Raw genomic sequence first — 15,235 nt, forward strand, 5'->3', positions numbered from 1 at the left:
AAGCGTGAAAATAAGAACAGCAGTAATTTATTTCATACATAATTATGTCAAATATCGATGTATTCGTGTCATTCTTTAAATTAGGAAATATGTAACGAGTGCATCAACGCTGGAAATTCCGGATTGGCATTGGTCAAACTAGTTATGACATTCAGTGACGTCATGACCTGGAAAGTTCATGCAGTTCAAAACTCATGACATATTCCGCGACTTTTTATCATCAGCATGACAGATATAACTTCACAACTGGAAAATTGGTAGGTAAATAACTTGTTTCACACTACAAAATTAATGATGAAATAACACGAATGAACTAAAAATAGCGCATTGTAATAGTTTCTAGATTACTATGTGTTATAGATATTAATCCATGGAATTAAGTCTGTGATTAATCGAAGGATTATTGCGTGCGATAACGGTCGATCTCTTATCCGATGAAAAAAAAAGTAAAAATAGGCCTTGATTAATAAATACAGCAAGTAGATATTATATAATACGAACAAATAAAGCAACACATAGAAACGCAAACTGAGAATTTTAACCACTTTATTTTTTTATGTACTGTAGCTAGCTAGCTAGCTTCCTATACACTTCGCACATACACGCTGGGCATAAACATGATCAAAGAAATTCCTTTAAAACTATTTTAATATTGATTCGTATTAAAAGAGTCTTTGCTGCTAATATTAACATACAACGATATGTATTTGTGCGCCCAGCACCTATGGAACTGCCATGAAGTAGCCTATTTGTATTAATTGTTAGACAACTTTCGACTGTCAACTGTTCTTAAATATATTTTTGTTTGTGTCGTCAATTTTTTTTACTTTTTTTTTTATATGAGATTCATTTAAACTTTATTTTGTTTCACAATAACATTTCATAACATATATTTTGTACAAAAAAGATTCAGGAAAAAGTTTGAAACTTATGATAATCTGGCCGCTTTAAAAACCCACAAGCAGGCAGCGACTGATCAGATATAAAAAAAAAATGGGAAAAGAGAAAACTTATATGAGAGGGAAAGAAATACAGAAAGTGAATAGAATGAGGGATACATGAACGAGCAGATTTATATAGCCTACACTAGGGTTAGCGATACATTTCTATTCACAGTGACATACGGGTATCTTTATATAATACAAATAATATATACAATAAAGATAATATTATACTGGTAATGAATGTAGTGATCAATTATGACAACATACTTGTAGCTTCATTTTCCGCAAGTGGGTTGTCTACAGTTCACCAGGTAGAAGATGAACAAGAAAAAGATGTCTACATCTGGTATAATTAGAACAAGACAGGAGGAAATGCTCACTTGTTTCGTTTTCGATACCACAATCACAAATACTTGCAACTAGATTGTTCCTGAAAAGGTGGTCCTAATCTGGAATGGGGAATTTCTTCTAGTCTGTGGCCATTAAAATAATAACGGGAATAAGGCTATTTGAAAAGTTCTTTAAGGTTTAAAGTGGAGGAGTATTTTACACGTGAAGGCAGGGAATTCCAAAAGATCAAGAGCCGAATGTAGAAAAAAGTCTTTGTCTAATTATGTTCTACACGCACCTGAACGGGATCGTTCTGCATCTCTTGTGTTGTGGCTATGCATGTCAGATTGACGATGTGGAAGTACATGTACTGTAGCTCAGTGAGGTAAGACGGTGATAAACCGTGAACTATTTTATGAAACTGAATATTCTTACTATGTTTCCGTCTGGTGGAAAGACTTTCCCAACAAGTTTTTCTATAAAGTCTATCAATACTTGTAAGTTTGGTTCCCCAAGTTCTAGCCGCTTCTAACTGAAGATATGGGATTAAAACAGTACCATGTACGAAACTATTTCATCAACTTTTTCTTCTCTCTCTATTTCATGCTTTTCTTCTTTTTTTGTGTGTGTGTTTTTCCTCGATATAATTCGGTGAGATGGAGAAGAAACGGGCGTGTTTTTTGCTTGTTTCCCCGGGTTCACAGAAAATATTATTTTCTCTAAACTTATTAGCGTATAACTGCATTCAGTTTGTTTCTATAAACTCAGAAGACTTGACTTCCTAGTGAGTTATATATATGCACGTTAGTTTTAATATTTTATCTATCTCAGCGTTTATTGATATCTAATTTGTATTTTAAAAGACAGTTTTCCTATATATAGGTTAAGCTTGCTAACTGTTAGGAATTAGAAAATGGCTCGGCTTTTTTTTTCTTCCTGCATAATACACCGTATCTTGAAAACATAACAATGGAAAAAGCACTGTGAGTCTTTTCCTGTCGAATACTAATTTTCGATCATACCAGGATCACGGTTATTTGAAAGTATTTGATTTGGTCTGTGTATTCAAAGTAACAGACCCTGTTTTACAAACATTCCTTTATATTTTTTCCTAAACTTAAAATTGCATAAAGACGTTAGATTTGTAAATACAACATTCGATGTCGTGACTATATTTCTAAATTGATTATATTCTTATTCTTCTTTGTGATACTTTCTGCTGTCAAAAAAAGTCCAAAAAAAATCTGGACAAATATATACTGAAACCTATATGTAACCGTGTTTTTTTTATGGAACCAATTACCAGTTCGGTACACTATGCGCTATTAATCGTTAATGCAAAATGATCAAAGGCTTTAAGCAAACTCAAAAAATATTGATACATAATGTATTCGTCAAAATTGTGACTTTTTTTATAAAGTAAAACTATGCAGTAATGCAAGCAGTCAGATACTTCAGTCTCACAACTGAGTCACTTCAGGAGATAACCCTTCAGTGTTTTGGTATATCCTGATATAAGTAATGTCTCAAATTGAGTTTACATTTAGTAACGCGGAGCGTTATACGAAAAAGAATGAATTACATCAATCCGCAAATTACCATTGATTTACATATATTTACAACACACTGGTGAATCTATACATATTTTTATGCATGTGTATGAAAGGAGAAGTTGTAGATACGTTTTAAGTAATCCTGTATGGACTACAATATATGTTAAAACTAATACGGTTGATTCCTTTTAAGAATAACCCAAATTCACTGTTTATAAGCGCATAGGAACATACACAGCATTTATAAAGAGGTAACACTTGAACATTATCGTGATTATATTGCCTAAAACGTTGTTTTGAAACAATCAAAAAATGTGATGCAAACAGTATAACGCTGGTACAAAGGGTTTTATTGTCGTCATAATGTTTTGCGACGTCATGCTTATGGAACGTTATAATTCGCTGTTTTCTTCACTGATATTTTCCGTCTATCTTCATCGTCTCATTCCATTCTAAGTCTGCTACGTAAATATTTATTGTCCACTCCTTTCACAAGCCTATACTAGGCCTACGTCAATGTTTATCGTCTACTCCCCTCCACTCACCTCCTACTACGGTAATGATGGAGAAGGGCCGGAGATACATTGACGTATTAGGCTGGGGATGGGAATGGGGGTAAATATTTATGTACATCTGGTACGCTGGTGATAGGAGTTGAGGTAAGCATTGCAGTATAGTAAGGCTGGTGATAGGAATGGAGGGTAAAAAGCAGGTTCATATTAACGTGGTAAGGCTGAGGATGGGGAGTGGACGGTACACATTGACTTGGTAGCGCTGGGAATGGGAGTGGAAGGTAAACATTGACTTGGTAGCGCTGGGAATGGGAGTGGACGGTAAACATTGACTTGGTAGCGCTGGGAATGGGAGTGAACGAGAAATATTGTCTTGGTAGCGCTGGGAATGGGAGTGGACGGTAAACATTGACTTGGTAGCGCTGGGAATGGGAGTGAACGATAAATATTGTCTTGGTAGCGCTGGGAATGGGAGGGGACGGTAAACATTGACTTGGTAGCGCTGGAAATGGGAGTGAACGATAAACATTGTCTTGGTAGCGCTGGGAATGGGAGTGGACGGTAAACATTGACTTGGTAGCGCTGGGAAGTGGACTTTAAACATTGGCGTAGTAAGACGGGATAGGAGTGGACGGTAAACATTGACGAATATGTGTAGACGGTAAAGATTGGCGTAGTAAGGCTGGGGATAGGAGTGGGCGGTAAACATTGACGTCGTAAGGCTGAGGATAAGAGTGGACGGTAAACATCGGTGTAGTAAGGCTGGGTATAGGAGTGGACGGTAAGTATTGACGTAGTAAGGCTGGGGATAGGAGTAAACAGATATTATTGAAGTTGAAGGGCTAGGAGTGGACGGTTAACATCAGCGTGGTAAGGATGGGGATAGGAGTGGTCGGTAAACATTGACGTAGTAAGGCTGGTTATAGAGTGGACGGTAATAATTGATGTGGTATTACTAGGGATAGGTTCCGGAGTGGACGGTAAAAACAGGTTTAGTATGGCTGTGGATAGAAGTGGACGGTACGCATTAGCGTAATCAGGCTGGGGATAGGAGTGTGCGGTACATGTAAACATTGGCGTAGTAAGGCAGCGTATAATAGTGAACGGTAAACAATGACGTTGTAAGGCAGGATATAGGAGTGGATGGTTAACATTGACGTAGTAAGGCTGAAGATAGGAGTGGAGGTAAACATGTGCAGTAAGGCTGTGGATAGAAGTGGACGGTAAAAAATGACGTAGTAAGGCTGGGGATAGGAGTGGACGGTAAACATTGTCGTAGTAAGGCTTGGTATAGGAGTGGACGGTAAACATTGTCGTAGTAAGGCTTGTGATAGGAGTGGGCGGTAAACATTGACGTAGTAAGGCTGAAGATAGGAGTGGAGGTAAACATGTGCAGTAAGGCTGTGGATAGGAGTGGATGTACACACGTGTGTAGTAAGGCTGTGGATAGAAGTTGTCGGTAAACATTGACGTAGTAAAGCTGGGGATAGGAGTGGGCGGTAAACATTGTCGTAGTAAGGCTGGGGATAGGAGTGGACGGTAATTATTGAAGTTGTAGGGCTCGGGATAGGAGTGGACGGTAAACATTGACGTAGTAAGGCTGGAGATAGGAGTGGAGGTAAACATGTGCAGTAAGGCTGGGGATAGAAGTGGACGGTAAACACTGACGTTGTAAGGCTTGGGACAGGAGTGGACGGTAAACATTGACGTCAAATGTAGTCAGGCTGGGAATATGAGTTAACAGTTTACATTGACGTATTGGGGCTGGGGATAGGAGTGAACAGTAAGGATTGAAGTGGTAGGTCTGGGGAATGGAGTGGACGGTACACATTGACGTAGCAAAGCTGAGGATAAGAGTGAACGGTAAGCACTGACGTAGTAAGGCTAGGGATAGAATTCAAAAGTGAACGGTAAACAATGACGTAGTAAGGCTAGGAATAGGAGTGGACGGTAAACAATGAAGTAGTCAGGCAGGGGATAGAGATGGAGGTAATTAATAACGTAGTAAGGCTGGGGATAAAAGTTGTCGGTAAACAATGACCTAGTAAGGCTGGGGATAGGAGTGGACAGTAACGACTGAAGTGTTAGGGCTGGGCTTAGGAGTGAAGGTAAACATTGAAGTGGTAGGGCTGGGCATAAGATTGGACGGTTAACATTGAATTGGAAGGGCTGGGCATAGAAGTGGACGGTTAACATTGAATTGGTAGGGTTGGGCATAGAAGTGGACGGTAAACATTGAATTGGTAGGGCTGGATATAGGAGTGGACGGTAAACATTTGCTTACTATGACTGAGGGTAAACACATGCATTTAGGTAGTAAGAGTTGGGATATGAGTGGGTGGTTAACATTTACGTGGTAGGACTTTGGATTGGACTAGACGGTAAGCAATGACGTTGTATAGCTCGGGATGGGAGTTGACGGGAAACGTTAACTTGCTAGGCCGGCCGTATATTGGGTGGACGATACACATTGACGTGGTAGGGCTGGGGAGGGGAGTGGACGGTAAATATTTTACGTCTTAGGCTCGGGAGTTGGCGAATCACCTCAAAAGCCCACGAAAGATGTATTCATATGTTACAGTAAGCTTCGGCTATGAAAGCAACCCCCATCTTGGCAAAGATTTTATTTTCCTGCAGATATTGTAGTAGGATTCCAGACCTGAACATGTCTACGGATGTCTCATGACCAAATAATCAGGGGAAAGTGCGCCGTGCCCGGTGTCACATTCCGCACGGGCACAGGTCGTTCCTGCGCGAGATCAGCCCGGTGTGTAATCCACGTGAACAACCCGCTATTGAATGGAAATTGAACGTGCCCAGGTTGGTATATTGCCTCGTTTGCATATACCCCCCTACCTGTGGTATACCAACCTGGGCACGTGCAAATTCCATTCAATACCGGTTGTTCCCGCAAGCTAGTTTTGAAAACTGATTGTCGTTACACAGTACACATGACAACATTCAACAAATGCTTTTAATATATGTACGTATAGTATTATATAGCACTATGATGAATAATTTCACAATTTATATACGGGGGAAATTGGAAACGGACTGGAAACACTAGTGGTAGCCATAGAGGGGGAGGATTCTGGATGTTTACATGTCGATTGGATAACGCGGGAAACACTGCGTTTTTTATTGTCATTCGCGCGCTTGTAACCGTATACAGAGGTACTGCGATGGCCCGTTTGCTCCATAATCAGTTGTTCCGACACATGTCCCTGAAACAACCTCATATCTGTTGTAGCTCGCAGGGAATGGTTTGTATAGAAACCTTTGAATCCAGCAAGTTTCGTGATGTTTTTTACTATATTGGCCATCTTGTTGTGTCCAACGGGGACTTCGGAAAACCATATATCTTCTTTGGGTTTGGATAGGGGCTGGAAGTAGAAATGATCGGGATCGGAATTTGGGTTCAACTTGGAACAATATTTTTCAACCAGCGTCACGGGGCAACGGGTTTTGTCATTTGCTTCATAAGCACGGGCTCTATGGGGGTTCACTCTCCTGTGTTTAATTCCACCGCGATAGGTTTTAGACACACTCTCGCAGTATTCTAAATACCTTTTATCCACCCGAGTCCGCTATAACGTTCAAATTTCTGCGTGTCAAATTTCTGTGCTCATCCCCCCTCGAAGACCAAAATGTGTGCCAACATTCCAGAATATGGTATTCAGAAGAGTTTGGGGATTTTCTGATCCCAAGAACCCCTTTTCCCAAAGAACATTTTCTTTCTCAATTGTAATGACCTCCGCTTGTTTATTGTTTATACCAACTCCCTTTTTAGTAACCGATTGCATTGCATTGTCGAGGCAGTTTTTTACGGCTTTGAATTTGGGATCTTGAAGCACAGAAATTTGTCGCCCAATCGTTTCAAAATGGCGCTGAATTGCTGTTTATACTCACGCCCATCTTCCCGCTTTAAGGAGAGTACCAAAAATGGTAGTGCAAAATCAAGTTCTTCATCAGAAAGGTCCTCAAGATTCTCTTTGCAGTAACTCCACCAGTTCTTCATTTAAATTCTGTTGGACAACGTGTTCCCGCCATTTCCGGTAAAAGTTTATTGCCCATTTGTTCTTCCGTGCTGTGTTCTCTGGAACAAACGGCTTGACCATGTTGTCTACCAATTCAGCATGAACTTCTGCAAATCGAGATTGTGCTGCAATCAAATAAGTATTATATTACAATGTGGTCCATGGTATCACATAAACTGCGGAATTGAATAGTTCTATATACCGTGTATTATGTTCGATATTTACTATTTCTATTCCGGAAGTTATATCTAAGTTAAGTGTTTTGTAGTTGTACATGTATTGAAAAATTTATAAAACAATAGTACATGTGTAAATGTTAGATAGATTGTAAAGATGTGTTGAAAAATGTTGTAAATATATGTTCAATACTATTGTAAATAAATGTTCAATAATATTGTAAATGTATGTCAAATTTATGTTCAATAATATTGTAAATGTATGTACAATACTATTCTAAATGTATGTTCAATAACATTGTAAATGCATGTTCAATAATATTGTAAATTCATGTTCAATACTTTTGTAAATATATGTTTAGTAATAGTGTAAATGTATTTGTATTTATTCTATTATGTTTTTTGTTTGTTTTGTTATGAAATCAAATTAATGTCACTACGTGTTACCTGTGATGTCCCCTTCTTTGGGTATCTCGGGCTCCAAGTCTTTATCTGTAAAAATCTAAGAAAGCATAATTAATTTTAAGATGCGCATCAATTTCATATATTAGGACACGTACGATACAGGTGGAAAAAATGTTTAGATTTGATTTTTTCCCTTTTTTTCCGCTTTTTAAAAAAATATTTCATTACTAATCATTCTTACCATGAAAGACAGGAAAACGTCGGAAAGCAGCAATTTCTGTCGGTCCACCCTCCTCAAGCATGTCAGCCACGTCAATAGCACATTTGATAGCATTAAAGTATTTGGTCGTAGCGTTTATAAACGTATCCTGAGTTAGAAAAATCCCTCTGTCATCACCAGAACTTCCCCCCGAAACAGCATGAAACTGTTCAGCGAGGTCAAGCGCCTGACTTAAAATTGTATCCGAGTCACAGTCCGACATGTTGGCGACAACAATATAATGTAAAACACGATTATACCACGTGGTTTGTTGTATACCACCTCTGCACGAGCGCAAGAATGTTGAATATATTTTATCAAATATTTGATAAAATAATAAATGGGGAAGCGGGGCTCCAACACGGGACCTTTCGGTGATGAGCCGAAGATCCTACCTCGGGACTGTGACCAATCTATGATTTTGAGTTCGCTTAGCTGGATAATACTTTCGGTTTGTAACTGACAATTATTTATAAAATATGTCTATATATTACCACGCTTTTATTCATGCATTAAGAAAACCCAAGTAACAATCATATTCTTAACACATTTTTTTATCAGAAAAACCTCTATACATTTATTCCACTCTATCATTCTATTTTATCTACAGTACATGTACATGTATACAATGTATCAATATTTCATTTAGATGTGTCTCTAGTTGAAATAAACTTGAAATACAGACACAGTATAACCTGCCTTCACCGGTTCCCTGTCTATACCGGCTTTGCCATTTGGTCCCGGCATTTCTTCTCTTAAAGTATAGTACGCCCACCATGTCTTATTCGGACCCTATTTCTTTGAACGTCATTGTTACATGTAATACACCCTGTTCATTTCGGTCTTCCTATTTTTCCTCGGTCATCCATGTTTTTCAGGCGTAAAATATGCGATCCGTTGCATTTTATTGTACATTATTATAAATATTTATACATTACAATTGAAGTAGTTCTTTATTTCCCGTTCTTAAAATCCAGTGCTACATTTCAAGTATATTCACTTACAAACACATATTTTTAAAATTTGATACCCCCCAAAAAGGACTCTCTGTAAGCCGGACCCTGTTTAACCGGCCATATACTTTGGTCCGGCTTACACAGGTTTAGAAGGTTATACTGTATCTCTAATTCAAACAGATACATTTTTATAAACTTGATTTTTAAAATCCGGAATTTGTGCTTTTCCTATGTATGACAATGAGAGTTAAAAGTACATGTAGTGATTAAGACAAATAGAATGTCACGGGACATCGTTTCTTATGGCTTCCGTACGCTAAATATGAAGCATATGGCTGATGGCATAAAGGTAGCCCTTAACGACACTTATTCTTTTAGAGTGCTCTTCTAAATGTAACAAGAATGCATAGATGACCGTCCACTCCCCTCCCCAGCCCTACCACGTCAATGTGTATCGTCCACTCTAGTGAGGTAATATACGGCAGATGTTTTGTGTCTGTAATATGTCAAAACAATTTTCTTATAACTTTAGCCACGAAATCATCGTCAATGATGCAGAGACAAGACCTTCACTGCACAGTTCTGTTGGATGGCGTGGAGCGCACGGTGTCCGCTACACCGAGGACTTCCGGAACGTTGTATACAAAATCAACCCGAATCATTTGTCTTGTGGGTACAAGAAGTTATTCGAGTCTAGTGCCACAAGCTGTCTGCGTGGCTTGGAACCGGACGACGGGGATAAACATGATAAGGTATTAACTAAGAAGATGAAGGAAGAGAGCAACACCTTGGCAACCACAGTGCGACCTCACACACAAGGATCGTGCGTTTCCCTTCACAGCGCCAACAAGTACAAGTTTGACAGCCCACCGCCTCACCGCGGTCAGGCACACATAATACAGTCTCTAAGCGCCGCGCACACCTCAGGCCCAGAGAAAATTGTTGTCAAAAAGGTAAACAACAGTCCACCGTACCTTATCCCACTGTTAGTCGTGATTTTGGCTTCATTAAACTGGTCCCAAAAGCTGTCGCTTGCCATACGGCCACAAGTCATGAAAAGTATAGTTTGTGTATAGGAAATTAGTTACCAAATGTTGTGATTCATTTTACATTCACGATTTTGCTTTAAATATTTTTTCTATGGCAATTTGATTTCGCGTAAGTAGCGAAAGTAATATATATATGCAAGACCACACATTTGTGTTTTTCTAACGAATCAGAAAGCACGAGTTTATTGCGCGGACCAATATTTACGTCCGCGCAATAAACTCGTGCTTTCTGATTCGTTAGAAAAACACAAGTGTGTGGTCTTGCTTTTATCACATACCTTCCGTATTTGTTAGAGATCGATACAAAGATTTTATAATTTATAAACTTTGATATTTTTTGCAAATACCGGGAACTTTTCAGTTCGCCATGACAAGAGGGTTCCCATAAAAAGTAGTTCCGGCTAGTAGGTAAATACAACATTCCGTATTGCACAGGTGCAATACAGAACGTTGTACATTCTGTATTTCATGGTCTGAAAATTGCTTGTATAACTGTAACAAGATTCAACAGGTATGTGATATATTATATATATATACAATTCTTTGAATTCTTTGGTTTTAACGCGGAATTATATCTCTCAAAACATAAGTAATTTGAAGTATGCTCATCTGTTACATACTTTTTATTTTTTGTTAATTTGTTGAAGGAGTTCCGTGGATGGGACGTTTGTTCGAGACCTCATTCTGCCGATAGCTCCGGGTACCTCCAGTTCACTTCCGCTGAAACACGCGACATGATGCGAAACAGAAGCCAGTCGGCATGCGTTAAGTTTGGCGTTAAACGCGAGAAGGTATCCATGAGCAAGGTCCAGATCTCGGGCCCCACTCGTGCTCAGTCTACAGTGCTCAGAACTGCCAAAGACGTGTCCGAAAATCGGGACGTTGGACAAAGCAGGTGGCATGCTGATCATCCCACACGTTCCCAGTCCACAGGTGGAAGATTTCACGGTGACCTCACCGATAGGACTGAGGAAGAGAGCTCAAACCACAGCATCCCGGTTCCATGTCCTTACGTCCCCAGTAATACCAACTCTGCCGATGCCATTTCTTATGAATTTGAACACTTTATGTATCCAAAAGATCACACCAAGAAATATAGGTAATTGGGACTATTTTACATCATTTTGAGTGTATAGTTGTATCTCAAAAGTTGATTAGTACGTGTATTTTAAGTGTGGATTTGTTTATTAGCGTGGAGTTGTATTCTGAGTGTGGTGGTGTATTCTAAGCTATGCACTGTATAGTGGGGTCTGATTTTAACGAAGCTCGCTAGACTGTTTCCGTATCTCTTCTCAAAACACGCACTATATGTTTTATTGTTTCAGGGAGGACTACACCTATCGGAAACTGGAGGTGATCCAGAACCCCAGGTCTGGCTCCAGTGTGCTACGTATGAACGTTCCCAGATCGTGTATCCCGATCACTGTACCCATGTTTATGTGTTCCATGGCAGACAGTAGCAAATGTAATACTCCTGTCGACTTGTCTCCCACTCGAAGTTCAAGCCCCAGGCTGTCGCCAACCCCAGATAAATCGTCCGATGCTATCCGAATAGCTATAAACTGCAAGAAAGCTGTTCTCAAGAAACGTTTGGCCAAACCACCGGTATATATTCCTCTATACAGTAGATATTTGGAAGGGCAGACTTGTAAAAGGCATGTAACCAAGCGCAGCGAGACGGATAAGGGTCAGGGCAAAGCTTACTAGTGAGAATGCCCTGTTATTCAGGTAAATCTCGTGTGGCCAAAATTAGATATGACGCCTAGAGTTTGAATCGATAATTAAAGTGGAAACGTGCACATGCATAAATAATGTTCGTTCTATAAAACAGTGACTTGCTTTTAATATTGACAATGAAAAAGAAAGGTTTAATGTTGACATCAATATTAGAATAGTATTTAATCATCTGTAGTTCAGGATGTGAACTATGCCCTCATCCCTGACTGATTATGTAAGTATAGTATCTACACCTAACAACAGTAATACTATTATTTATACTCTTCAGACTCTTGTCGGATAATTCAATAATCGCCTTTAAACTCAAAGGCAAAAATGTACACACACGAGAGGAGCAATGTGAAAACGTTCTAGGTTTTATGGTCTCTTATTATTGACATTTAAGATGTCACAATTAAACCGATTGAATGAAAGCCTTGTGGTAAAGTTCAAAATCTTGCAATTCGGTTGAGATTTCTGTCTACATAACGCAAGAGTGATATATTCTTTCAACCAAAGACATGTGTCTATAGCAATCGTCGAAATTCTGACGTCTCGATGAAAATAATTGAATGACGTCACAATTAGTGAAAGTCGATGCAACAAACCTCGACTGTTATGGTATATTAGCCTTGACTAAAATTATACATTGTCATTGTACCAAAATTGTGCTAACAAGATGTTGGGATGATGGAAATTCTATTGTTTTATACTGCAATGCCGTCCGATGTTCCCGCGTGCATGCTAATGGTTCAGGAACAATGTAAATGTACATGCTTTATAAAGGTACATTATGTTTAAGTAAGATTTTGTAACATTAGAACGATTATTGTACATGCACTGTAAAACACCTCATCTCAATTTGTAAATTATTTAGAGGGTTATATAAACGGTGTATATATACTACTTATTATAGCCGATGCAAAAACTCTCCATAGTATTATCGTAGATAATGCCTACAATATTTTTAATGTAGTGCCAAGGAATATATTGGCAATTATATCGATAATGTAATGATTGAGGAAGACATTTGCAGGGATGATGACGGCGTTATAATTGAGGAAGATGTTACCGGAAATGTGATACTGTTATTATTGAGGAAGATATTTACAGGAATAGGGATAACATTATTATTGAGGAAGATATTTACAGGAATAGGGAAAACATTATTATTGAGGAGGATGTTTACAGGAATAGGGATAACGTTATTATTGAGGAAGATATTTTCAGAAATAGCGATAGCGTAGTTACATTGTATTCAGCGATAACTTCCGTTTGAAGGACACAGGCAGTTATGGCGGCACGTCTAGATTCTGATTTATTACACACTGCATAACAATGTAGTGGCGTAATGGAAAGATTTTGTATTAAAAAGACCTGTTTATATTATTTTGAGGTGTAAGTAAACTGGCCTATCACAGAGTAATATTGATCGTTAAATATTACACCTAGAACAATCCCTGTGGTCTTTGTGACTTCATAAATAAAACTGACAAAGATTTATCCAATGGAAATGTAATTAATATGTTGTCTTTTCTAGATAAACACCTTTCATATTTCAACCCATTAAATGAACAATTTACCGAATTTCGCACATGTTAAAAATATCACCATGATAGATCGCATTATTCTGTATTGTACAATGGAATTCACATTACTGAATATTTTTAAATTTTCGCGGGAAATTTGTCATGTGACTCTTTCGCAAATACTTTTCCAGCGATTATTTGTTACTATATATATATTAAAATAGCTTCCTCTCAATGGCGTATTCCTGTTTTTGAAAAAAAAGGTACAACTAGAATTCAGTTCACGAAAATAACATTGATTAACTGTAACTTAATCAAGCTAAGATTATGCTTGCGAGGACATGTCAACACACTATTAAATATGTTGTGGCGTACTATTGCCGGCGCAAAAAATGACCATTCGAAAAAAAGCTTGAAGAGGCAAAACGCGAACTTTATTTCGCCCAAAAATTTCGACTTTAAAAGTAAAAACCATAACATTGTTTAGAGGAATATTGTTTTGGTTGTGTGTATAAATTCCCATTAGATAACCATGATATTACTTTCTATTCAGGTTACAGAAATGGGGAGAAAAGTTCCCCACTTCCTCCTGGCGAATAATGGTACACTAAAAATGGAGTTTTACAACAATCCGATGACGTTTAATGAGCCCGAGGACCGAAAGACCCCAAATAAGCCCCCCTCCCCAATCGTCTGCCGATCGCGCCCCACCATCCCTAGTAACGCACATGGCAACATCTATCCTAGCTCCACTGATACGCACTCTTACGTCATCAAGCGCCGCAAGGGGATACAATGAACGTCACTTCCGCTAGGATATCCAAGTCATTTTCACCCAACAAGACGGCCAGTTTATCGTCAAGTAATGATGTTTTGATGAAGAAAAAAGATGGAAAAACTTCAAGCAGAATAATTTCTATTTTGCTAGTCTATAATTGTTTATTTTAAGGACTGATGTACATTTTCTTTTCTTTTTGTTTTCTATTCTAAAACGTCTGATGCTGCTGACCAATCCCATCCGATCTGAGATGCTGAACAGTTCAGCATTGAAAAAATTACATAAGTGAATACTATGCATGTATGACATTAACGTTATTGTTCTGTAAGAACACTTGGGGTGTCAGTATGATATGTTATTGATGTATAACCTGGTTATTACTTTCCATGTTAGGTGATTATTGTTATATCACTGTATGCAAGTAAGGTATTGTCAGTATGGTATGTTAGTATTATAATGTATGTCAGGATTGTAAAGTTAAATAACCATTCTGCAGTGCTATTGTGAGATTTAGTCATCTGTGACTTTATTTGATGATTATATTGTCGTAACTTGTGATTTCCTGGCGATGCGAAGCAGAGCTATCTCAGTAGTGTTACCCTATTCACATTTTGTTTCGCCGCTCACAAACACCTGTTCTGACCCCCGTCAGCATAAATAACCTTCATAGTTTTCAATAAGTAAGATAAATGTATTATATATGTTGTGTTCTATAGTTTGTACCTACGATAAGAATTTTGTATAATGTATATCCTATGATACATTTTGTATCTATGGTGATACATACGTATATCCTATGATACATTTTGTATCTATGGTGACACATACGTATATCCAATGATACATTTTGTATCTCTGTTGACACTTACGTACATGTATATCTTATGATTCATTTTGTATCTATGGTGACACTTTGTATATCTTATGATATATTTGAATCTATGGTGACACTTTTGTATACCTTATGATTTATTTTGTATCTATGGTGACA

General features: G+C 38.2%; 1 protein-coding gene across 2 annotated transcripts; it reads left to right on the forward strand.

Annotated features, from left to right (window-relative positions):
* The first annotated feature begins 169 nt into the window (after nt 1–169).
* Nucleotides 170–15,223, forward strand: LOC110450109. 2 transcript variants are annotated; one of them, XM_021497371.1, is made up of 5 exons: nt 170–257; nt 9,705–10,125; nt 10,869–11,320; nt 11,547–11,826; nt 14,020–15,223. In XM_021497371.1, exons 1-5 carry the CDS (start codon nt 226–228, stop codon nt 14,263–14,265), a joined length of 1,431 nt encoding a protein of 476 aa, XP_021353046.1. In that variant the 5' UTR covers nt 170–225; the 3' UTR covers nt 14,266–15,223. The 2 variants fall into 2 exon arrangements, with proteins under 2 accessions (XP_021353046.1, XP_021353047.1); XM_021497372.1 differs by having other exon boundaries at nt 11,547–11,949; nt 14,020–14,102.
* Nucleotides 15,224–15,235: the final 12 nt, after the last annotated feature.

Source organism: Mizuhopecten yessoensis, unplaced genomic scaffold, assembly GCF_002113885.1.
Source record: "Mizuhopecten yessoensis strain PY_sf001 unplaced genomic scaffold, ASM211388v2 scaffold4999.1, whole genome shotgun sequence".
NCBI lineage: Eukaryota > Metazoa > Mollusca > Bivalvia > Pectinida > Pectinidae > Mizuhopecten > Mizuhopecten yessoensis.